Raw genomic sequence first — 25,843 nt, forward strand, 5'->3', positions numbered from 1 at the left:
AAAATACAGGGAGAGCACTACCTTGGCTACCCATGGTGTAAAGAATTCTGCTTTAGTTCAGAACTGTTTGCCATCACACTACGGCAGCTGACCTTAACTGGGGAGGTGGTATGCTGCAAAGCATGGTTTGCGATCCTTCACTAATGGCTAAGGCGCTTTAGGAGGCAGCAGACATGGCGCTTTGCTGACAGAACACAAGGTGTGCTGGCACCATAAGAAATACGCTGGTGGAACAGCACAAACAGGGCCAAGTTGCAGGTGGGAAGACCAAGGGAGGAGCACATTTATGCCACATCCAATACCCCTTCAGTCAGCACCTCCGCTGCTAATTTAACCCCAGTCCTAGCACAACAAATTTCTCTCCCATTGATTTCAACAGAAAGAAGAGGAAGCCCCACAACCGACTCACATCATCACCACAGAACATAAGATATGACACAACACCCACTTGCAGCACACCACTATAGACCCCACACAAAGGGGGCAGAACTTAGATGACAGAGCGCATAATAATAAAATTTTATTTATATCCTGCCCTCCCCAGCCGAAGCTGGGCTCAGAGTGGCTAACAACAGTAAAATGATACAACATTCTAAAATCATTTCATTATAAAATCAGTTCAAATCAGATTAATGGCAACCATTGGGCTCTGTGAGGATTGCCAAAGGAGGGAGTCAGGCTGTGCCCTGGCCAAAGGCCTGGTGGAACAGCTCCGTCTTGCAGGCCCTGCAGAAAGATATCAAGTCCCGCAGGGCCCTAGTCTCTTGTGACAGAGCGTTCCACCAGATCGGAGCCACAGCCGAAAAAGCCCTGGCTCTGGTTGAGGCCAGCCTAAGCTCTCTGTGGCCCGGGACTTCCAAGATGTTTTTGTTTGAAGACCGTAAGGTCCTCTGTGGGACATACCAGGAAAGGCGGTCCCATAGGTACGAGGGTCCTAGGCTGTATAGGGCTTTAAAGGTTAAAACCAGCACCTTAAACCTGATCCTGTACTCCACCGGGAGCCAGTGCAGTTGGTATAGTACTGACATAAAGCTGCATGATATAAAGCTACATATCTCTCTGGCATCTCTCAGGTTGCACACACTCAGAGCGCATGGGGTGAGGAGGCTGCGGAGAAGGGACACTATGAAGAAAGGACTTTGCATGAAACATCAAGGCCTCAGAACATACCTGAGCACATTGCTAACCCTCTGCTGCCTAGAACCCTAACAGGCACCTCGCTTTGGACTCCAGACACAAACAACCAGAACCAAATTCCGTTCCCAACTGCTGAGGGTTCCTGGGAGGAGTACGCAGAGAAGTAAACAAGGGAAGGGGAGGGACACACTTTATTCCGCTCTAGTTTGATACTGATATCCCTGCCAAGCTGTTGCACAGGATTCCAGAGGTCTTGGCCCTCAACCAGGACCTGTGCTCCTTTGGAGAATTGAGACACAACGGAGGCTGTTGTAGCTTTAAGAAATAGGGTTTAATTACACAGATTTCCACTTTCAGTCTGCATGGAGGGAGTCCAGATCTTGCAGCATGGTCATCTCAAGAGGGGCTTGTTTTCCCCAGCAGTGCAGTGCTCGAGTCCAAGGCATCTCTCCCAGCCAGCCTTCAGCCAACCTGCCCAAGATGGATCCCAGTCCTTCTTCCTTCTTCTTCTTCCCAGCAACTCTTGCTCAAGACCCTCTTTTCCTGTCACCTCACACTCAGTTACCCTGGCAAACTTCCAACTCCCCAGTCTTTGTTCACATCCTAGGACAAGGGGGGACGAGGACAGTTCTCTTGCACTACCAATGGCCCTCAATGGCCCTGTATTGCTTCTTAATGGCCCGAAGGTTTACATAGGCTAGCCCAGGAATTCCTCTGCAGCTTGTATCTCTCCCTTCACATAATCAAGATCCTACCATTTATTAATTTGTATGGTTTTGGGGGATCCCTGCAAACCTATAAGAATGTGATTTTAAGAGTGGAGGGATGCAGTCCAGGGTCCTTTCTCTGGTCACTCTTGGGGTGATGCTGGGGGTGATTTTGTGTGGGGAGAGGGAAGGAAACCATAGGGGAATGGTATCTTGCGGGATCATGCTGCCTAGCAGGGCTGACCTATCAAACCACAGAGCAGGGGAGGTGAACTGGTCACATGAGCTGTCATGGGGGGCCAGCAGGGCTAGTTATTGGCCTATGCAGCAGTTTTGCTGACTGCATCAGGTGTCCCTGATGGGGGGGGCAGTGCCTGATTTAAGACAGTGCAGGAAGTTCCCCTGTGCAGGGCCCTGAGCCAAGAGGGTACAAAACAAGAAAAGGAAGAAGCCTATATTTATACGGGTACCTACTGAGATCTATAAAAAGCAACTGTATCTATGGGAATTATTGGGAAAACAAGAAATATTTAGGGGGGGGGGTTGCATGCCAAATTTTGGTGTGTCAAATTACCAAAGGGCCTCACCTCTTTCCTGTTGTGGATTTGAAATAGCAACATGGTGGCATCATCCAGATGTTGTTGGATGCCAATTCCCATCAGTCACAGTCAGCGTGGTCAGTGGTCAGAGATTATGAGAGTTGCAGCCCACAACATCTAGAAGGGGCCACATTGGCTATGGCTGCTGTGAAACGTAAGCTGTTCCACCCACCTAGAGATTCTTTCGCAACCCCTGCAGAATATCCTCAGGGTGCGTTTTGATCTCTGTGTGCTGCTGTGGCCGATTTGGGCTTGCGGTGCCTATCCAAGCCCCAGGAGGAGATCACCTTCTTTTGCCCTTGACGGGACTGTTCTTTGTAAGGCATTTAATAAGGGGCATTTCCCCGGTGGAGGCTTCCAAGTCCTGCTTCCCAGCCCCAGGCAGCAGGCCACTGGAAGTCAGTGTGGTCCATGTGTAGGCTGCTCTCCTTGCCTCTCTTGCCCCCCACTTCCTTGGGCAGCTTGCCATGACTGTCTTTCCCACTCCAAGTGGCTTTTGAACCCAGGAGGACTGGCTTCCTCTTGCCCTGGAAGCCACATGGGTGCCATGTTGTGCGGGCTCTCCTTCTGCCCCTTCAGATGTTGCGCTCAAAAATGGCAGGGATTGGCATCAAGGGATTTGAGCCAAATCACTTCCTAGCTGTGCCGGTGGGAGCATGAGGGATGTCTGCATGTTGTGGCAATTCTGAGGATGCGTCCCTATTACTCAGTTCACTGGCTGCCACTGTGTCCACACGACGTGTTGACACAGACGCAATCTGGGCTGGGTGTGTTGGTTATTTCCCCATTTCTGTATATTTTATTGGTGTTGTATTTCCCCTCCCTCACTGAGCAGGCATTGGGAGTCTTTTGCCTTTTGTAAATCACATAGAAGTCTTTAGTTTGTGTAGACACTGTAACTTTATTTTTTTTATTTTAAGGATTCAATATCTATTTCGCTTGCATAGCAGTGGCGTATCTCCAGCACAAGCTAGGAACAAAATTTCTCGGTCTTTATTAGTCACCTGAATCATGCAAGACAGACAAGGCTATACAGTGGTACCTCGGGTTACATACGCTTCAGGTTACAGACTCCGCTAACCCAGATATAGTACCTCGGGTTAAGAACTTTGCTTCAGGATGAGAACAGAAATCGTGCTCCAGCGGCACGGTGGCAGCAGGAGGCCCCATTAGCTAAAGTGGTGCTTCAGGTTAAGAACAGTTTCAGCTTAAGAACGGACCTCTGGAACGAATTAAATACCTAACCTGAGGTACCACTGTATAGAAATGCAGACCTCACAGACTCCATCAGCTAAAATTAAAGAGACAGAATTGTATAGGTGAATTTTTCGTAGGGGAAAAAATGAATCTATACCTAAGGGGGTCCCAGAAGAAAACCACAAATCGGGAATGGGAAAGAGACGACGTCTTGTGGGCTGCAGTCCAGGATGGAGAAACACCACAGATATATTCGGAGAACTGTATCCCTCCCACCCCCACTCCCCTTTGTGGCCCTCATGTCAGGAGACCTCCATCATTCCTGATGCTTTTGAATGGCGCCATTCAAGTTAGGAAGGGAGTTCCTATTGTACCCTGAACTCGCACTCCAGGCTAGAGAAGACAAGAAGAACACACACACAAACAAACAAACAAAAAACCCCCATGTTGGGTCATGATAACACTGGGGTTTTTGTATGTGGAAAGAACAAACTTCCTCACAGTTTTCTAAGAGGAAATTCTGAGTCAGATGCTAGCCTTGCAGCTGGTTGGGGCAGGGAGGGGAGGGAGTGGGTGGGTGGTTGGAGGAGAAGCCAAGGCAGACCCTGACTCATCAAGAACAGCTTTTTAGAGGGGGGCGCGAGCCTCCAAAGGAAATGAAGTCATTCCTAGAGGGAGAAAGGGAGTGAGGCTGCAGGAGGCGAACTCAAGATGTGCATTAAGGGGGAAAAACACACCCAGAGTCAAGGTGGTTTTGGAGAAAGGAGAAGGGGAAGAGATCAGCAAAAGTATGAAGGAAACCATAAACCTCACCAGGGCCTTGAGCTGAGGGCCGGGGGGGGGGGGGACGAGACAGGGGCCACGAAAAGGGCTGGGGAGGAATGAAACACTTAAGGCTGGCCAGAGAAACGGAGATGAATTAACCTGTGTGCTGCCGCCTTTCCCATTCCTTCCGGACTGCAATCTTAACGCATCCTTAAACTACTGAACTCTTGTCTCGAGGCTTCCTTCTCAGCAGTTTTTTAGGCTTGGGGCGCTAACGTGGCGAACTTTCAGCTACTGGGAAAAACACTCAACAGATCCCTCAGTGGGGGATCGAGTAGAACACCAGGCCTATCTATGGCCACTTTACTGGGGGCTAGTGAACTCGAGGAGGCGGGCGCCGCTTACTTCCGAGGAAGCCCAAGGAGGAGGGCGTTGCGCACACGGTTAGTCTTAGGAGGCGGCCCCCACATCGCATCGGGCCGCCGGGCCCCACAGAGCAAAAACATGCATAGACTCGGACTCATCGAGGGGCTGCAGCCTTTTGGGAGGAGAGGAAGCCCCCTCCTCCTTTTCTGCGTGGTCGCCGGCAGCCTCCCCTCCTTGCCACATTCCCCGATGAGTGAGCTCAGCTGTTCGCTCCGAGCAGCCTCTCTCCTTTTATGGTCAAACAGCTTGGGCAGAGCGAGGCTTCCTTAAAAAAAAAGAAAAGAAAAAGTTGCGATCAGCTCGGAAGTGTCGGGGCTACAACAGCTCCTTTTTCCTCCGCCCCCTCCGAGCTTCTTCAACACCCCTTCTTGGCAAAGGCAGCTTCAGAAAGTTGCGCGCGGGCCAGACGAGCACAACCCTCCTGGCCGCGGGGAGGAGTCGCGAGGAGTGGCTGCGATCCTCAGCTGCTGCAGCAGCAGCGCGCACAGTCCTCGTTCAGGTCCCCCGGGGATCCGAGGGCAGCTCTCTTTCTCTGCGCCCTAAAGCTGCGCCACCCGCCGCCGCGGCTCCTGCTGGGACCAGACCATTGCCCTCTAGGTAAGGCTGCCTTCTCCTTGGAAAAACCTTCTGGGCTTCCCTCCACCTCCCCACCCCCCGGAAACTCTACCGCGGTTTTAAGAGCCCTTAAAACGTGTGCCTCGTGTTCGAAGGGAGGGCTAGGTGCCCCTACCTCCTCGGAGGCACCGGCGGGCCGGATGGATTCTCGTGCGGGCCACTTTTGCGCACATCCCCGTTGCAGCGCGGGGCTTGGCTGAGTGCGCGTAAAAGTTTACGCGCGCGTAAAGTTGCAGCGCCGGAGGCATTTGGGAAAAGAGCGAGAAACTAGGGGCACGTTTCCTCGAAAGTGCCCTGGATCGCGGGGCCGGTTTACTCTCGAGGAAGTCTAGGATCGCAATAGGGTGGTGGGGAAACGCTCCCGTGGGCGAGAGATTTGCAGGATTGCCGAGCGCCCCTCCTCCTCCTCGGGGGAAACCGTGACGAGGCGCGCCGCGCCGTTGCCGTCCGGTCTCTCTGGCGAGCCCCCCTCCCCTCCTGAAGGGAAATACCTCCGGCAGTCTCCTCCTTTCTCTTGTTAAAGGGTTGGCAGCGGCTGAAAGCGGAGAAGCGGCCTGGGAGTTGCTCCCTGCCTGCTTTGGAGCTGCAGGAAGGGGTGTGCGCCCGCCTCGGCCCGGAGCATTTTTCCAGATGTTTGAGTCGAAGTAGCGGGAAGAATCCGCAAGGTTCGGCAGCGGGGAGGGGGCGACGCAACTGGTGCGATATGTCGGCGCCCTTTACAGGGCGGCTGGCTTGCTGGATCAAGACTTCAAGTTCACTTCTTTTCGGCCAGACTTTTCCCCTACTTTCAGCAAAGAAAAGGGGTGTGGACGTGTCAGCCGCTTGTATTAGACTGAGTATAGGCCGCACTGTTATTTCTGCACACGCGCGTTCTTCAGCTTATTGCGGTCTACACAAGAAAGTACTTTTTACTGCTTTTTGATCGCAAAGCAGAAAAGAAGAAGCGCTGAGATCCCTAGAAACAGTGGATCCCTGCAGGCGCGTGGGGGCGGGGGGGGGGAGAGGGAAAGAATGGTATAGCAAGAATCTTGCATCCTGTTCGTGAGCTGCTTGGGTGTTTGCCAAGCTAGCACTGGAGAACCTCTCTGTTCAGAAGCAGTCTACCTTTAAATGCCAAATGCTGTGCACAGACCACAGGAGAAGGCTGGTGCATTTATTCATGCCCTAAAGAGCTTAATTCAGTGGCCCATGCTACAGATAGGATGCTGGAGGAAACTTGGTTTGATCCAGCAAAAGGGACTCTTGCCTTGGGGTGATCCTGGACAACCTTACCGGTTTAAAAGCTCAACCAGTGAGTTTGCACATTATGGGAGAAGGATAACTGGAGTTATTTTGAGCAGGCCATCAGTGTCTTTGGAAAACAGAACTGAGAGTTTGCTGTGTTAATTTCTCAAAGTTCTGGTATGACTCTCCATATATATGTGTGTGAGATGGTTGGACAGTGTTCTCGAAGCTACGAACATGAGTTTGACCAAACTGCAGGAGGCAGTGGAAGACAGGAGTGCCTGGCGTGCTCTGGTCCATGGGGTCACGAAGAGTCGGACACAACTAAACAACAAATATTTTCTACATCAGTGGAAGATCATGTCAACCTTTTCACCTTTTCAGAAATGATACGCACTGGGTTTTCCTTCAGAACAATCAGTATGCAATAACAGAAAGGGAACAATCAGTATGCAATAACAGAAAGGGGTGTGGTCTAGGGTTGGGAGAGATGTTGCGGGCTGACTTTTAACGGTGTTCCGACTAGCTAGTTTCACTTCCCTGCTGGCCATAGTTCATGAGCTGCCTTTATGCCTCAAATGCTAAAATGCTGGGCCGTGTTAAACAGACCTGCTAAATTTAGGACGTGTGTGGGCTGCGTCTCTTTAGGGTTAGATGAATGCACAAACCTGCCCAGTTCATCATCTGATTCTAGGGTAGGCCTGCTATTATTTAAGACACATCAGCCAAGCTGCTAGACCACAACGTTTACTGTGTCTTAAAATAAGAGCCGAACAGGAAACTCCTGACTCCACCCAGATGCTTTAATTAAGCCCAGTGCCACCTAGTGACTAAACTATATGATGGCACATACACAAACATACCTGCCTAACCTGTGACCCACCAATCGTAGCACAACACACCAGCCATTATTTGTGGCTTATGGGCTTATAGAAATTAGAAGGGAACTTGGTGTTCATCTACTCCAGCCCTGCTCAAGGCAGGATCTGAGATCTTATGATGAAGGGCAAGGCAGACATTTCTTGTGTATTTCCATAGCCTGATTGGGAATGGCAGAAGCCAAAAAATCTATATGGCCATTATATACAGTCAGCAGAACCAAGCGATAAAGCTTTTTGCAGGACTGTGAAACTTAATGCACTGCAGGTAGTACGGTGGCGTTTCTGAATTCCTCCTGAGAAAACCCTCCTGCACTTAGACAACTAGCTCAGAAGGGAAGGCTAGGCTGAACACAGCTGTTTTTCTAGGCTTAGAGCGCTACCATCAAATAACATTCATTCTTCACCCACTGCCTGAAATGGTGCAGCCCCATGAAAAGCTTCACCGTTTGTTTCTGCTCAGTGTATAAACTGGCTCCCGGTCAACGTTCCTCCCCTCTGTCAGAATTCACTCTGCACCAGCTCACACGAGCCTGGTGTTAATCCCTTTATTGAGAGGCCTACAATAGCCAGATTATATCATAATTTGTATTTAACAGGGTTCGTCCATCATGCCACTGATTGCATAGCCCCCAAAAAGTTTCTGCAGGAAATCTCGCACTTAGTAGGCAACAGCTTATTTGCTAAAATGTTCCTTATCCTACAGGGATGCAGCTCTACAGTTCCTAATTGTTGTTTCCCCGTTGGCTATTTAATTGTAGAAGGTTCAGTGGGTGGGTGCCAGTTGACTTGACTGCGTGCCTAAATCGTCGAGAGATGCACTGTGATAACTGCGTGCAACATTAATGTCTCGCAACCAATGAAACTTATCTGTAGAAAACACAGCTTGAAAAAAGAGACAGCGCATGTATTTTTGTAAACTAGGAAATCTTTAATAATAATATAAAAAGAGATGCACTGTGAGATTATAGTTAACCGGCAGAAACTGTGGTGGGCAATATTGTCAGACTTCACGCCCTTCAACACCCCAGGCAGAAATACTTGGATAGTGAACATATCATGAGTGTTTTATTTAAAATGTGTTTTAACCTTTCCAGCAGCTCCTAGTGACCACCACCGACAATAAACAACATATATGCTTTCCTTTCAGAGGCTCTCAGGGTGACTTACACATAAGAGCTATAAAAGCAAAATGACTTTTCATGTTAAATGCTACACCTACACCTACAAACAGGTATTCCCTTTACAACGAGCCAACTAGAGGAACACGTATTTTAACTGGTCTTCAAATCTTTGCAATAGAAATGGTCTGGTGTGGTTCCCTGTGAATAGAATTCTCTAAGAAAGGTGCCACCACTAAGAAAGCCCCGCTCTTTGCAGCTGCCATTGGCCTCTAATGCAGAAATCTGAAGGGTTTCACTTGCATCTTTGGGAAGCGTTAGAACATGGCCATAGGAATAAATGTTTCTTGAGCATAGGCTGCTTAAGAATGATTCTCTCCCTAAAGCAGCCTTCCCCTACCTCGTGCCCTCCAGATCCTGTTAGACTACAGTTCCCATCATCCCTGATCACTGGCCATGCCTACTGGGGCTGATGGGAGTTGGAGTCCAACTAGCATCTGGAAGGCACTAGGCTGTCGTCCCAAGAACATGGTCAGGGCCATCTCTGCTTATTGGCAACAGCTTGGCTGCTTTACACCCCAATCCCTCTCAAATAACTGCAAGATGAGGTAGTGCCAGAGCTGTCCTGGAGTCCAGGAACGTCTTCTTCCCTCTGGGCAAACTTGAAAACTCGTTGGGGCATGCCCCAGTCTTTCCTGTCCATGTGAACAGTGGGTGTGTTGACTGCATCTCATAGCTCTCCCATTTGGTTTCTGATATGCGATACACATGTCTTGAGTTGTGTCAAAGTGTTTCTCAATGGCTCCCATATCTGGATTCTTTGAAACCCTGTTTGGCTCCCTTTTCATTTGCGGACACTTCATTTCAAGTGTCACTTAAGGAACTGGCTGCAAATCATAAGAAGGAGTGTTGACTTCTCTTGGGTTGGGGCTGGGAATGAGGTCACTAGCAAGGGAGAGAAAGAGTAAGATGAGCAGGGCAGCTGCTTGAGAGCAAGTGGGGAAACTGCGTTGTCCTGAGGTTGAGGAGATGGGAACAGCTGCCCGGTCTATGCAATTCAGTGTCTCCATGGGGCAGCTGACTCTCTTGCCTTCGAAACCATGTTGTGCTCTTCCATTTTTTCCTCCTTTTGGTTAATGCACCAAGTACAAGCTTCAAATTTAAGAGAACCAAAACATTTTGCCTTTAAACCAGCAAAGGGATTTTTAAAAAATCATTTGAGATTGAGGTGGACTGGCCTTAACTCTCGCCAAGGGCAGAATTTAGCAGGAAGCTGCCAAATGCTGGGAAAGTCAGAAGGCCTAATGGGAAAGTCCTGTGTGGGAAACAGGGTATCTTGGAGCATTTCTTTGTGATGGGATTTTATGCTGGAGAGATTTGGCAGGCTCCAGAGTAGGCTGGTTCCAGTCTTGCCACATGTAGAAGATGCTCATGGACTCATCAGTAAATTCTGTCTCCGCATGCGTCCAAGCGGAAGCTTTCAGTGATGTCGTTTGAGGCCTTGGCTCTGCCTTCCCACAACTTGGTGCCCTGCAGATGTCGTTGGACTACAAATCCCATCATTCCTGTGCAGTGGCCGTCCTAACTGGGGATGATGGGAGTTGGGCACCAAGTGTGTTTGTTTATTTATTTATAAAATTATTGACACGCCTATATCATAAAATATTTTTTGGGAGATTATTAAAAGGGCTGGTGGCAAAGCACAATTAGAAGCAATAGAGACAGTCATTAAAGTGACCACCAAATTAAACAACTGCAAAGGGACTCCTGAAAATCTGAAAGGAGGGTGCCCGCTGCCTCTCTGCTGGAAGTGTGTTCCACAGCTTGGGTCTGGCGACACGAAATACTTATAGAACACACTCTCATAGAGTGATAAGAGTTGGAAGGAATCCTGAGGATCATCTAGTCCAACCCCCTGCAATGTAGGAATATGCAGTTTTTGTTTACAACACCGTATAGGGATTGGGCCTTGGTATTATCAGCACCGTGCCCTAACCAACTGAGCTATGTCTTGTAGTGGAGGCCAGTTGGGCATTGGGACAGCTCAGTCGGTAGAGCACGAGACTCTTAATTTCAGGGTTGTGGGTTTGAGCCCCACGTCGGGCAAAAGATCCCTGCATTGCAGGGGGGTTGGACCACTAGATGAAGCTTGTGTCCCCTTCCAACTTTGCGATTCTGTGAATCACGATTCTGTGAATCTCAGCGATTCAACTGGGAGGTTACAGGGAAGGACTGCATTGGAGGAGGTCAGCAAGGGTCTTGTATGATGTTGGGACACCCCCACCAGGCGGTGATAGGCTTCCTGTTGCGTTTTGTTTGGGGGTCAGCTTTGAAGCCCATTGGAAGTTGATGGGTGTTGTTGGCAAACTTGGATTGCTCAGTCAGCAAGAACCTTGAAAATGGGCCCCAAGGTTGGTTTGGGGTGGGCTGTGTTGACCCTCTCAATACCTCTGTTTACTTTGAGGGGAATGTCGGTGGCAGACTCGTTTTGCTGGACTGCTCTCTCAGCCTTCGTAGAGTCCAGAGTGTTGTGGAAGTACCAGTAGAACAAGATATTTGCAGTCCTTGGTGGGTAAAGTTTTATCTCTCTCTGTGTGGGTGGTTGGTGGCAAGGTGGGAACGGAGACCATGCCTAGGCCACTTGAAATATGCTAACGAAAGTAAAATCATAACATGCAATGGAAAAAAATGCATACCATTTATTGTTGACCGTGCGCATGTGCTGACGTTCAAAAGAAACATATATATGGCACATGCCTCCATGCAGTGTTTGAGATACTGGGGCAAAGTGTCCTATCTAGGATTTTGCATTTTGTTTCTATATTCTTGTATTGCTAGGACTCTCTCTCTTTTTGCCTGCTTGTACAATTCCCGGGGATTCTGGGCTGCCCTTTCCCAAATCAGCTTCTCCTTTAATAAAGTACCACTTTATTAAGTGGCTAGAAGGGGTCTTTTATTTTTTTGCTCCCCCTCCTGTGCTGTGCCTCTGGTTGCCCCTGTGAAAAATGGGCGGTCTCTCTCGCCTGTGTGAGTGTGTGTGTAGCTGGAGCTCAGAAAGGAGGCGGGTGACTCCAGGAACGTGTCAGCGAGCCTGGCTGAATCCTGGAGTTGCTTCCTGTGCAAGCGGGAGGGAGGGAGGGATGGAGGCGGCACAGCAGAGCAGGCAGAGATGCTGAACGGGGATGCTTGTCTCTGGCCACAGTGACAGAAGAAAAGAGGACAAACCTCTGGCAGGAGGAGGGTGTGTGTGTGTGTTCGTGCGTGTATGTGTGCACACCAAGGGGCTCCCTTGCTGAAGACACCGCCATGGCATGGGTTCCATCGCCAGGTTTCCTTTTGTTCTGCTCCAGCTGCAAACGGTCCGCGTTGACCAGCCGGGGCCAGGGGCCTTGAGGTAACACAAAAGCAGAGGTGAGGGGGGTTAGACGGAGATGTTCTAAGGGGCGGGGTGCGTGTGTGTGTGTGTCTGCTAGCCTGTGAGCGAACCGTAGCCATGCTGAAAGCTCTGTGTAGCAGACCATCCCCTCCCCAGTTGCTTTGCAAAGTCGAAAAGGAATGCTCCAGAGTCGCTCTTATTTTTATTTTTGAAACGCAGCCTTGGAACGGCTATTTTGGCTACTGAGAATTCTGTCCCCTTTCCATCTCCTGCGCTGTGGGTTTCTTTTCTCCTGTAATGTGTCCCCCCCCCCTTTAGATCCTCTTCTTTCTTTCTCCTCTGCTGCTCCCAAAATAAAGCTTGCATGGCTCCAAAGTGCACACAGGGAAGAAGTTGGGGCCTGGCCTGTATTTTGCCATTTATTGCCCCAGAGGGAGGAGGAGATTTTCCAGGTCTTTGGATCCAGGTTTTTAATATATGCTCCGTGCTTGCTTGCAAGAATGCATGCATGCACAACCCCCCCTATACACACACACAAAATGCCCCTTTGCCACCACCTTTACATGTTCTCCGCAAAAGATCCTGCCCTGTTTCCACCTCTCCCACTTGCCTGCTCTTCTCTGACGGCACTCTTCCTTTCCATAGGTCCTGATCCATTCCACGGCAGGATGGCCTCGTCGGGGGCCCCGGGGACCCGCATGACATCCACAGTCAGCATAAACATCTCCACCCCGAGCTTCTACAGCCCTCAGAAGAAATTTGCACCCGTTGTTGCCCCTAAGCCCAAAGTGAACCCCTTCAAGGCTGGCGGATTGGCTCCGGAAAATGCTTCTGAGCAGACGTTTCCGTCCCCTCCTCCGGGGGCTTGTGCCCAGATAGGGAAAGTGGGGGAGATCCCGGCAGCTGTGACTCTTTCCCTCTGTGAAGGTAAGTGCTCCTTCAGTTCCACTTGGGACTGGAAAAAAGTTGTGCCCTAGACCAGTGTCGGAAAGACAGAGGTTCTCCTCAGGATTCTAGTTAGTTTGTGCCTGCTGGACCAGCTCAGTCCTGCATGAAGCCCTTAATCTTAAGGTTGTGGGTTCGAGCCCCATATTGGGCAAAATATTCCTGCACTGCAGGGGGTTGGACTTGATGACCCTCAAGGTCCCTTCCAACTCTTACGATTCTGTGAAATGGGTGTTTGTGCAGAATTCTGGTCCTGCTCAGTATAAACAAATGCAATGATCCCTGTGTTATGTGGGGCTGTCAGAATGCTTTCGCCCCCGGGAGGGATTAAAAAGCACTTGCAGTGAAGGGGTTCATCTTCTTGTGCCCTGGTAATTGACTTGAACCGAATTGTAATTGGGCCTTCTAGAATGCCACACGGCTCAGTGGAGCCGCTCGCGATTTGTGTGAGGAGTTCTTCGGCTGCATAAAAGTTCCTTGTTAGCAATAAGGACTAGCTTTTTGGCCTGGAACTCAAATAAGTACCCTTAAGCAAGCGAGCCAAACTGTTTTTCGCCTGGGTGTGGCCTCCTCTTGCAGCAATGGAAGTGTGCAGGTACAGGCAGGAACTAGGCAATGATGTAGAATTTAGTCCCAGCATAAATTAGCTTTACCAGGCTTCATATGTATTTATTTTTGGCACTCTGTGTTAGATTGCTATCAAGGGACATAGAGACAAGGCTTAATTTTTAACGTGGGAGGCGTCGGGGCAGAGGCCTGAATGTAGGATCCCTGAAGGAAGCCCTGTTACTTAATTTTAAATGTGAGGGTAGATTGCAGTGGCTCACCATGAGGTGGAAGGCTCTCTGTACATGTTCAGAGGTACTACTTGTTTTAGAATTTATATTTGAAAATGGTGGAGGGACTTAAGTCCTGTGGGATATTTTCCTACTTAACTCTGCTCCCCTTAAATGTGTAATGCCACATCTGCATTACACAGTTAAAGCAAACTGTTTTATCCCTTTAAGCAGTTGTGGTTTCTCCCAAAGAATCCTGGGAACTGTAGTTAACTGTTAAGGGTGCTGAGAGTTTTCAGGAAACTCCATATTCCCCTCACAATTCCAGAGTAGTTTAAAAATGGATTCCTCCTCCCTGGGAACTCTGGGAATTGTAGCTCTGTGGCAGTTATCAAATGACAGTTCCCAGGATTCTTTGGGAGGAAGCCATGACTGTTTAAAGTAGCAGGATACTGCTTTATATGTATGGGGCAGGTGTGACCTTAGATTTGGACAAAGTGTTTAGTCTTTTTGCCTGTCTTTTTGCCTGTGTGTTTTTAAAAATTGCATTTAACCAGAGAGAGAGAGAGAGAATCTTCTTTGTTCTTTCGCTCCCAGAGCTCCCAAAGACATAGCTTTAATATTTTCACCCTGTTACAGCTGGCCGCTATTCAAGGACTCCACGGTGTCCTTGACTTCACAGCAGAGCTGTCAGAATGTTACAGCACTTCCCTCTCAAGATATAAAGAGGAAGCGTGCATACATTTTTAAAAAACCTCCTTTGAGGTAAACCCAAGAAAATGTGTCTCAGATAAAAGCCCTGTGTCTCCGTCTGCCCAGCTATGAGGAAATTATTTTGAGGTCCTGGAGCCATTTTCAAGGCCGGATCCCAACTTTGCATTACACTGACATCACACTGGAGCCAGTTTTATTGGGGATGGATCAATTAGAGCAGCATTCTCCAACCTGATTGTTCTTGCGATGTTGTGGTCCACTTGGAACTATAGTCCAAAACATCTCAAGGGCACCAGGTTGTGGAAGACTGATATCAGAGAATAATCGTGTTGCTTGTGGCTTCATAAGTTTACCTAGTCCCTTAACTGAATTTTAGCAGCCTGATTATTGAACTTCAGCTAGCATTGAGACTGACTTCTCCATGACAGAAAGTGAACTTCCTTCTTTCTAGCCCAGTAGTTCCGCAATTTTCCCCACCCCAGGGCAGTTTTTCTGCCTGCTGTAATTGTAACGCGCCGTGCTAGATGCTGTGTGATTTTAAAATGGCTTTTTGTAATCACTTCTTTCATTTCATATTTATCTATTGCGTTTCAACTTGCATTCCGTGGAATTCAGATCATAATGCAATACAGTGGTACCTCAGGTTACATATGCTTCAGGTTACAGACTCCGCTAACCCAGAAATAGTGCTTCAGGTTAAGAACTTTGCTTCAGGATGAGAACAGAAATCGTGCTCTGGCGGCAGCAGGAGTCCCCATTAGCTAAAGTGGTGCTTCAGGTTAAGAACAGTTTCAGGTTAAGAACGGACCTCCGGACCGAATTAAGTACTTAACCCGAGGTACCACTGTAATAAAATACAGTGCAAGTAATAAAAGAAGCGAAAACAATACAGTCAAAATCGTTAAGAAGGTTTAATGCAACGGAGCCTCATTTGCAGCTACCCCGTCCACAGACACCCAGGCAGCACCTGAATGAAGCTTGCGAACCGCTGGTGGCTTGCAGACCACAGCTAGGGAAGCCCTCCTCTTTCTTGCTGTGCCAATTTTCCAGCAATGGCTGTTACTTCAGAGTAGGTTGCTCCTAGCTTTTTTTTTTTTACCATCCAGATACTTCTTCGAGTGCCGTTCTGCAGAGCTCACGTACGCAGAGTAGCTCTGAGCTTTCCAGCTTTGGGGACCCCAGATGTTCTTGAACGCCCATCATCCCTCACCATTGGCTAAGCTGGCTGGGGATTATGGGAGTTTTACTCCCAACAGAGAGAGTAGCAGAGAGAGCCAGTGTGGTGTAGTGGTTAAGAACGGTAGTCTCGTAATCTGGGGAACCGGGTTCGCTTCCCCGCTCTTCCACATGCAGCTGCTGGGTGACCTTGGGCCAGTCACACTTCTCTGAAGTCTCTCAGCCCCACTCACCTCACAGAGTGTTTGTTGTGGGGGAGGAAGGGAAAGGAGATTGTTAGCCGCTTTGAGACTCCTTAGGGTAGTGATAAAGCAGGATATCAAATCCAAACTCTTCTTCTTCTTCCCTGGGGAGCCAGGGTTCACATACATTGGAGTAGGGTGCGGCAGTGCCACCCTGGAAATTCAGATAAGTCCTCTCCCTGCCCTTGCCAGCTTGCTGCCATCCTCACGGGTGCGCAGTCTCCCAGCCAAGCTGCTCAGGCTTGTTCTTCCCATAGGCTTGTTCTTCCCAGGCCTTTACGTGTGCTATTTCTTGCTCTCTCTTTTCTGGTAACCACCTAAATAGAGGAGGAGGGGAGTTTTTGGAAGGGAAGGCCTGCCTTGGAATGACTTGCCTGACCTCACTATTGCCCCACTGGGTCCCTGGGTTTTGCTGGATGCCCTGTGCTCTTTGGAAAACTGTGATGTACCTACAGTTTCCTCCCTGCATGTTACTTTCTCTTGACACCACAGTTTATAATTCTTTCCCTCTGTGCGCATAATACCCAGTTGGTATCCTCCTCCTCCTGCTGCTGCTGCGAAGGATTATTTTACATGCGTCTAAGCTCTGATGTAATTGTTACAGATCGGGCTTTTGCCAGAGATTATTTTACATACATTTAAGCTCTGATGTAATTGCTGCAGACGTGTGTGTTTGTTTGTTTTTGCATCCCATTGCCATCTAACTCCACATTATACATTCCCACCTGTCTCCTTTATACACCGGGGGGGGGGGCTGGGCTTTTTCATCCTAAGGGCCGCAGTCCATCCCATGCATTCTTCTGGGGGCCACTTGGCAGGAGTGTGGGGAGGTGGAGGCAAAAGTGAACAGGACCATGGGTGGGACTCCTTCCTTTTGTAATCCAAGCCACTCCGAAGTCAGAGCTTTGTATGTACATCCTCAGTGTCGCCATCCTCCATCCAGGCAGTACCTTGCTAGGCAAATGCGCCTGAGGTGGACAGGTGGACATACAGCAGGGATGGAGAGAGAGGTGTGGGGCCTGTGGGGGCCCAGAGGGGCCAGGAGGGGCACATTAGCCCTTCCCCTGACCCCTGCTTTGTTCCCATGGGCAAATGGATATTTGGCAACTGTAGATCACACTCTGTGCATCTAATGCAGTGGGCTCTAAACCATGAGAACTTACGCCAACACCATAATATAATTTGTTGGTCTTTAAGGTGCTAGAGACAAGGGACGTGGGTGGCGCTGTGGGTTAAACCACAGAGCCTAGGGCTTGCCGATCAGAAGGTCGGCGGTTTGAATCCCCGCGACGGGGTGAGCTCCCGTTGCTCGGTCCCTGCTCCTGCCAACCTATCAGTTCGAAAGTACAAAGTGCAAGTAGATAAATAGGTACCGCTCCGGTGGGAAGGTAAGCGGCGTTTCCGTGCGCTGCTCTGGTTCGCCAGAAGTGGCTTAGTCATGCTGGCCACATGACCCGGAAGCTGTACGCTGGCTCCCTTGGCCAATAAACCCCAGAGTCAGCCACGGCTGAACCTAATGGTCAGGGGTCCCTTTACCTTTAAGGTGCTAGAGGACTCTTGGTTAGTTTTGGTGGAACAGCCTAGCACAACTTCTCTGAAAATTGGTATTTGGGCAGGTGTTCTCATCCTTGGACGCATTGTACTGCCTTAGGACTTTTTGGTCATTTAGGGATCACAGAATTTTGGTTTTGTTACAGCCACCCTTTTGGCGCTCTGTTCATTCTACCTCTACCTTTCCTATGAGTAGGAAGAGTTTTTAAAAGATGGAGAGGAGGGAAGCGTTCAAACATGATTTTACCCGCCTGCATTAAGTGGCGCAGTCCAGAAAGGCTGGGTCACATGGTACTTCTTAATGTGTAATTTGGCTCACGATAGAGGGACTTGGTAAGCCTTTTTTTGCATCGTTTTCTAATAAATCTTTTAAACGACCTGAAACGTTAAACTCTGAAGTATCAAAAGTCTTAATGTTGCTCGTTGAAACTGATGAATGGAGGAAGAAATAAAATGGTAGTATAATCCTATGAATGTCCTAAGCTTAGTAATCAGGGAGGGAATGCCTCCTCACCCTGTAATGAATACAGGACCTTTTTGATTCATATCTCAGGGCTAGGCTGCACACACGACAGATCATGTGAGGAAACTGTTCCTGGGCTGCGTCAGTTGAGACGGCAAGGTGACTTCATGGCTGAATGCCCTTGGTGTTCTGATGACTACAGAAGGGTTTAGTCTAGCCTACTTCCTGACCTGCAAGGTTTCTAAGAGCAGATTCACCCCCCTGCCCTGTGTGGGAGCCATTCAGATTTCTGTCCCCTGCTCCAGAGTGGTACATTCCAAGAACAGTTGTACCATGTGCCCTGTTCTCTACTTTGGCCATGCAGGAGATTGAAAGGGTCCACATCTCTTGTTCCATCAGGATGCATGAGTAAAATTGCAATGCACATAAATTGCTTTGCCTCCCAATGGATAGGGCTTGGACTACTGCAATGCGCTCTATGTGGGGCTACCCTTGAAGTTGACCCGGAAACTGCAATTAATCCAGAATGTGGCAGCTAGACTGGTGACTGGGAGTGGCCGCCGGGACCATATAACACCGGTCCTGAGAGATCTGCATTGGCTCCCAGTACGTTTCCAAGCACGATTCAAAGTGTTGGTGCTGACCTTTAAAGCCCTAAACAGCCTCGGTCCTGTATACCTGAAGGAGCATCTCCACCCCGATCGTTCAGCCCGGACACTGAGATCCAGCGCCGAGGGCCTTCTGGCGGTTCCCTCATTGCGAGAAGTGAGGCTACAGGGAACCAGACAGAGGGCCTTCTCTGTAGTGGCGCCCGCCCTGTGGAACGCCCTCCCATCAGATGTTACAGAGATAAACAACTACCTGACATTCAGAAGACATCTTCTGACATCTGTTCAGGGAAGTTTTTAATATGTAACACTGTACTGTTTTTAACACTCGATTGGGAGCCGCCCAGGGTGGCTGGGGAAACTCAGCCAGATGGGCGGGGTATAAATAATAAATTATTATTATTATTATTATTATTATTATTATTATTATTTATTAAACTCTGTCTCAAGCAAGGCTCCTCTTGAGACATGTTTCCTGGTCAATAAATATAGAACTGTACTATTTTAATATTATTATTATTATTATTATTTGTAGTTGTTGTTGTACTTAGATTGTGTCGGAACTTCTTTAATTTTTTTTAAAAAAACCTTTGCTTGGAACAGTTTTAGTGCCACAACGTGCAAAGTATCTGCTTCAGTGTGTTCTTCCATCACTCAGCACCCACGTTAGACAAAAAAATAGCTGTTCCTGTTCCTCCCCGCCACCTGCCATCCCCGAGGGAGAAACACTGGTATAAAATCCAACTAATTCAGCAACATGCTTCCAGCACCTTCACTGCTTCCTGTATCGATGCGCATGGCTTGTACATTCAAGGACTTTCTCGGACGCAGAATATAACTTGATTCTTCGCCAGCCGTTCACTTGGACAGTGGTGTTGGGGTCCTCAGGAGAACACTGTTGCAAGCATTTTTGTGTTTTGTGAGAATTTGTAGGATTAGCTGGGAACTGCTAGACAGTAAATGGGAAGCATCACTTAACTCTTGGATTTCCTGTTGGTCCTGCAAAACATTGCAGTGGATTCCCCAGTGTGTTCTCCAGTCCAGACCCATGTTGCAGTGCTCTCTCTGTATCTCCTTGTTTATGCTTCTCTCCCTCTTCCCCTTTGTATGTACCTGTGGATTCTGCAGCTGCCTGTTTCCTCTGCCATGCACCCCAGTTCTGTTGGTGTGCATGTGTTCCTTGGTTGTTGTTGTTCAGAATTCATGTATATTCCAGCTGCCCCTTTTTCTTCTTCTCATTTCCCCCCATCACCCACTCTCAAGGCTGTGGCTTGGCTGAGACAGAGCCTTGCTGGGCTGCATGCATGTTTACACTCTCTCCCTTCTCTCAGTCTGTGTTTTATGCCTGTGGAGTCTTCACAATTATGTGTGCCTGGTAACTTTATTTTTTTAAATTGCATACTTTTATGTTCCTCAGAGGGACGCTGGTGGCGCTGTGGGTTAAACCACAGAGCCTAGGACTTGCCAATCAGAAGGTCGGCAGTTCGAATCCCCATGCTGGGGTGAGCTCCTGTAGCTCGGTCCCTGCTCCTGCCAACCTAGCAGTTCAAAAGCACGTCAAAGTGCAAGTAGATAAATAGGTACTGCTCTGGCGGGAAGGTAAATGGCGTTTCCATGCGCTGGTCTGGTTCGCCAGAAGCGGCTTAGTCATGCTGGCCACATGACATGGAAGCTGTACGCTGGCTCCCTCAACCAACAAAGCTAGGTGAGCGCCGCAACCCCAGAGTTGGTCACAACTGGACCTAATGGTCAGGGGTCCCGTCACCTTTACCACATTCCTCAGAGTGGCCTGGTTGGGCTCTGAATGGCCAAATGAACCTTGCCTCGCATCACTCGCCTGCAAGGTGAAAATTGTGTCACATCTGTGAAACCTAAAGCTTTGTGACTCATTCTGAGGACTTTGGAAGGCAGTTGGTGAAACATAAATCTCATTTTTTCCCCCAGAAAAGAAATGAGAAAAAGAGTGAGGACTGGTAAACCCGAGGATTGTTTTTTTTGGGGGGGGGCGCATTTTTGGAACCTAACCTTGTGTGTTTTGATCTTATCAGTTTGCAGGGATGATAAAAACTCACTAGTATGGTTGCACCAACCACTCGCAAACATGTGTCCTTCACACCTTGGTCAAACAAAGCTGGGAAACTTCCATTTGTCTTGGTGTATGAGCCGAAGGAGCCCTCACATCTGAGCAGGACAGAAATATCAAGAAGCATTGCGTTAGTCCCTTCCCCCCAAAAAGAAGAGGGCTGCTGTCATTTCTGGCAGACATAGTCATCTGCCTGCTCACTTCCGCTGTCCTCATTCCCTGACTCCCAACTCCAACAGAGGGATATATAGCCTGAGGGTTGCGTTAGCAGCCATCGCAATCTCCAGTCCCATGGACTCCTCCTGGCTCTGCTTTTTCTCCTGAGAGTTGATGCACGGACAAAGGCATTTTTAACACCCCACCCGCTTGTACCTTGGCTCACGCATGTTTTAATGGCTGTATTGTTTAGTAAGGCTTTTCAGAGGGGGAAAGGGGGGTTTAAAAGAGCCCTTTCTGCTTGCCTGAGTGGATGTGAATGCATCAAGTTGATATTGCTGGCTTATCTACCCCAATTCAAATCAGAATGCTTATTTTTAAGCAGACATGCAAAAATCTAGTCACCAGGGGCTTTAATGGTTCTTGTAGAAAATATTAGGGACGCTTTCATACCATACATTTAAAGCCATGGCTTTCCCCAAGGAATTATGGGCGTTGCGGTTTGCTAAGGGTTGTTAGGAAACTCCTTTTCCCCTCAGTGGAGCTACAATTCCCAGAGTGGGTTGACAGTCAACCCATCTGAACAGGAACACTCGACACTCACAACAAACCATGCTAGGTAGGATTGTGGTGGCAGGGAGGGAGAGAAAAGCCGATGGGAGCATATCTATGCTCAACCCCCCCCTCCCCTGGGTATGTGGAAACCTTTTATTTGTTTATTGATCAATCCTGCTGTCTTCCCACCTCTTCTACCCTCAAGGCTCTTCCTTAGATCTGGAGATGATGTTGCAGATTTGGTGGCTGGCAGTAGTGGGTATTTGTTGCTGGTGTCTGCTGAGGGCTTATCTGTACTCCCGGCCATGCCTAGGCAATATATCAATATATCTTCCAAAACCAGTTTGAAGTTATTATAAGAATTTTAAGGTCTTAGATATGTAATAGGTAAAGGTAAATGGACCCCTGACCATTAGGTCCAGTTGTGGCCGACTCTGGGGTTGCGGTGCTCATCTCGCTTTATTGGCCGAGGGAGCCGGCGTACAGCTTCCGGGTCATGTGGCCAGCATGAGAAAGCCGCTTCTGACGAACCACAGCAATGCATGGAAACGCCGTTTGCCTTCCCGCCGGAGCGGTACCTATTTATCTACTTGCACTTTGACGTGCTTTTGAACTGCTAGGTTGGCAGGAGCAGGGACCGAGCAACGGGAGCTCACCCTGTCGCGGGGATTCAAACCGCCAACCTTCTGATCGGCAAGTCCTAGGCTCTGTGGTTTAACCCACAATGCCACCCGCGATATGTAATAAATGTTCATAAATGTTCAAAGCAAACACGTACATAAATATATAAACCACATGTCTGGAGCAGAACAGGAAGACCATCCTGAAACCTCCCAAACTGACCAAATCTTTTCTCTGCAAGGAGAGAGGGGGTGAGGGAACCTTCCCATTGTCTCAGGAATTGGGTAATCACCATTTCAAAGGAATGGCCACACTACCAGGAAAGGCACTCAGATAAGCCATTATCAGATAACCTGGCAGACAGGAAAAACAACAACATTCAAATTTCTGTTGTAGACCACCCCTTCTGTGATGTAGGTTTGATGTATGGAGGGGTAGTCTTGAGCTCCATAGTAGGGAATTTAAAATGTCTATATAAGGGCAGGCACACCTTTGTTCTCGGTCCTCCGTCCTCCTGCGTGTGGGGGGAGCACCCTGTTGCAATAGCTTTAACAAAGATCAGGCTTACTAGCTGCTTTGCTTCTCAATATTCTCTGGTTGGCCTCTGTTGTTTTCTCCTACCAATAGGGAACCCACTTAAGGACTCTATACGGGCTCTTGGCTACCCCATAAGGGGGAAAGGGCAGATTTTGTTTACAACAAGGTCCATATCGCAATATCGGTTTCATAGCTTTTGACCTGGCAATATATTGTGAATCATGATGTGTGTGTGCTATGCAACAATCACAATGCAGGAAAAACTATGAAGCCAGCCAATGCCTCTGCGTAGCTCCATCCTTATTTCAGACATCCTGATAGATTGGCATATCAGGATGTTTAGCTGGTGATATATTGCAGTGTTGAAATCCAGATATCGCCCAGCTCTACTCTCGGCAATTAATTGTTGGGGGTTTCTGGTTGGTTGTTTCTGTCACCCTAAAACTCTGTTCTGCAACTTTGCACCGATCCTGCACGGGATAACTCCTTCACGGATCATTCCACGCAAGGGCTCCAGAACACAGCATGCAACCAGTGGCCGTGCCACAGATGATGCCAATCAGGTTAATAGTGCCAGGTGCAAAACGATCTAAGCCACATGGCCACGACAGAAGCAAAAGGTAGCGTAAGTATCTTCTAACTAGATGAAGAGAGCTCTGTTTTTTCCTCCCTCTTAATTTATTGCCTCCGATAACAAAAATGTTCCGCGAGGTGAAAGGAAATATTTTTTAAAAGATACGATGGAACGGCAGAAATGCTTCTGTGCTGTATTCCAGTGTGCTGTAGAATAAGGCTTGAAATTACATCAGCTGCTAATCAGCTTTTTCTAACAGCAGGAATTTTAACACCCTGTCTGGGAGCCGGGCCTTGGCAGAGGCCGTAAAATGCCTTTTTAAAAAAAATATCCCCCCTGCAATTGCTTCCAAGTGTATGCATTCACACACACACACACACACACACACACACACACACACGTGTCTCACACTTCTTTGCCCAAGGATGAACTTATAGTTGCTGCTTGGTCAACCTGAGGTTAACTCTTGTCATTTCTCCCCAGCAAAAATACAAGTCAGGGGAACATGAGAGTTGGTGTAGTTTAGTGGCCTAGAGGTGTGAGCCAGGAAGCTCTGGGGTTAAACTTGGCCTCAGTCACAAACTCGATAGTCCAGGCATCCCCAAGCTTTGCCCTCCAGATGTTTTGGGACTACAGCTCCCATGATCCCTAGCTAACAGGACCAGTGGTCAGGGATTATGGGGATTGTAGTCCCAAAACATCTGGAGGACTGAGTTTGAGGATGCCTGCTACAGGCAAACCAACGTTCTCTTTGCATTTCATCAGCAATATAGGAATGAATGCTTTACTGACTTCCTGAAAGGATTTCTGAAACGATGTATATGAACACTCTGAATACGCTATGTTAATATTGTTGTTTTTTTGGTTTTGCATGATGAGGGAGAGTGGGAGAGAGCAGGGGGGATCTGTTGTTGCTGTTGCGGCCCAGATTCTTACATGGATAGAGTGCCTCCCCTCTGGCTGTAATCCTTTGACAGTAGGCAGGGTCAGTATTTGTCCCCAAAGGCCAAATGCTGAGGTTCCCCCCCCCCTTCCTCCCAGGATGATACAGGAATGCAGCAAGTCTTGTTTTGTGCTGCTGGCACGGTCAGCAAAGGATATGCTGCTGGCTTCTTGTTCTTGAGTGTGTGGCTTGGTTTCCTCTTTCAGATTTCAGACTAGGTATGCCTAGTTACCATTTTTGGGCCAGACGGCTCGAAGGTCGTATTTTTCCAATACTGTGTGACTTTTGGGTCCCTTGAAACTCATCCTAATTGTGCAGATAAAATATAACTAAGCCCTCCAGCTGTTTTGGGATTACAATTCCCATCATCCCTGGCCACTGGTCCGGTCCTGTTAGCTAGGGATGGTGGGAGTTGTAGTCCCAAAACAGCTGGAGGGCCGAGTTTGGAGATGCCTGATATAACAGATAAAATTCTACAGGATGTGTTGACCTTTAAAGCCCTAAACGGCCTCGGTCCAGTATATCTGAAGGAGCGTCTCCACCCCCATCCTTCTGCCTGGACGCTGAGGTCCAGCGCTGAGGGCCTTCTGGCTGTTCCCTCACTACGAGAAGCCAAGTTGCAGGGAACCAGGCAGAGGGCCTTCTCAGTAGTGGTACCTGCCCTGTGGAACACCCTCCCACCAGATGTCAAAGAGAACAACAACTACCAGACTTTTAGAAGACATCTGAAGGCAGCCCGGTTTAGGGAAGCTTTTAATGTTTGATGCATTACTGTATTTTAATATTTTGTTGGAAGCCGCACAGAGTGGCTGGGGAAGCCCAGCCAGATGGGCGGGGTATAAAAAATAAAAATTATTATTAATAGTGAAAACAGTTCAGATCCAAGGATTCCCTAGGCATGCGCCTCCAGATGGTGGAGACATCGGGCGCTATCCTGACACCTGGGCATCTTCACTTGGTCACAAGTGGCCGATAGCCAGTTGCAAATGGCGGCTGGAGAATTTCGAATGCTGTTTTAACAGGGTGTGTTCAAGGGGTGCTGTGATGATAATAATAATAATTAATAATAATAATAATACATTCCCGTTTGTTGTTCCCTGCAGAACTTCCACCCCCTCCGCCTCCCCCTCCTGGGGAAGAGATGGTTGTCTCCTCAAACAGCGCATTCCCGCCCCCGCCTCCCCCATTCGAGGAGCCGTTTCCCCCAGCACCAGAAGACGTCTTCCCTTCGCCTCCTCCGCCAATGCTGGAGGAGGAACCCGTGGCTTTGAGTGGGCTACCTGCCCCCCAGGTGAGTATTCATATAGGTTAATGCTGTCAAGGTGGGCAAATGGCAGTGGTTGGGGGGAGTGGAAGGTTTATTGGGAAAGACCTGTTTTGCCATAGTTGTCCTGCATGGGCGTAGCTGGGGGGACGACGACAGATGCCCTCCCCCCAAGCAAGTAAAACAATAGAAATACAGTCGTACCTTGGATCCTGAACACCTTGTGAGTCAAATGTTGTGGCTCCCGAATGCCGCAAACCCAGAAGTGAGTGTTCCAGTTTGCAAACCTTCTTTGGAACCCAAACATCTTCCGTGGCTTCTGATTGGCTGCAGGAACTTCCTGCAGCCAATCGGAAGCCGTGCCTTGGTTTCCAAACGTTTTGGAAGTCAAACGGACTTCCGGAATGGGTTCTGTTCGACTTCCGAGGTACCACTGTACTTAACTAATTGACCAATCACGTTGGTTCTGCCCCCCTTAACAAAAGTCCAGCCCCCTCAACTAAGTCCAGCCCCCTCCTCCAAGAAAAATCCTGCCTACGCCCATGTTCTCCTGTTCCCATGATGTTTCGATGTGTGGCCCATAGCGGTGC

At 48.7% G+C, this 25,843-nt stretch overlaps 1 protein-coding gene and 1 long non-coding RNA gene across 3 annotated transcripts in view; one reads left to right on the plus strand and one right to left on the minus strand.

Annotated features, from left to right (window-relative positions):
* Positions 1-3,374: 3,374 nt before the first annotated feature.
* Positions 3,375-6,432, minus strand: LOC308466349. Its single transcript, XR_013980786.1, has 2 exons — positions 5,938-6,432; positions 3,375-5,096 (listed from the first exon to the last, which is right to left on the minus strand). It is a non-coding gene; the product is annotated as an uncharacterized lncRNA (long non-coding RNA).
* Positions 5,050-25,843, plus strand: part of ZYX (zyxin) — a 30,582-nt gene continuing 9,788 nt past the window's right edge. For both annotated transcript variants that reach the window (XM_080986774.1, XM_080986775.1), the window contains exons 1-3: positions 5,050-5,428; positions 12,691-12,972; positions 25,093-25,280. In XM_080986774.1, the coding sequence (XP_080842900.1) occupies positions 5,065-5,428; positions 12,691-12,972; positions 25,093-25,280 (834 nt within the window). In that variant the 5' untranslated portion in view covers positions 5,050-5,064. The remainder of the gene's footprint in view (positions 5,429-12,690; positions 12,973-25,092; positions 25,281-25,843) is intronic.

This window comes from Podarcis pityusensis (assembly GCF_964106645.2).
Source record: "Podarcis pityusensis genome assembly, chromosome: 17".
NCBI classification, from domain to species: domain Eukaryota; kingdom Metazoa; phylum Chordata; class Lepidosauria; order Squamata; family Lacertidae; genus Podarcis; species Podarcis pityusensis.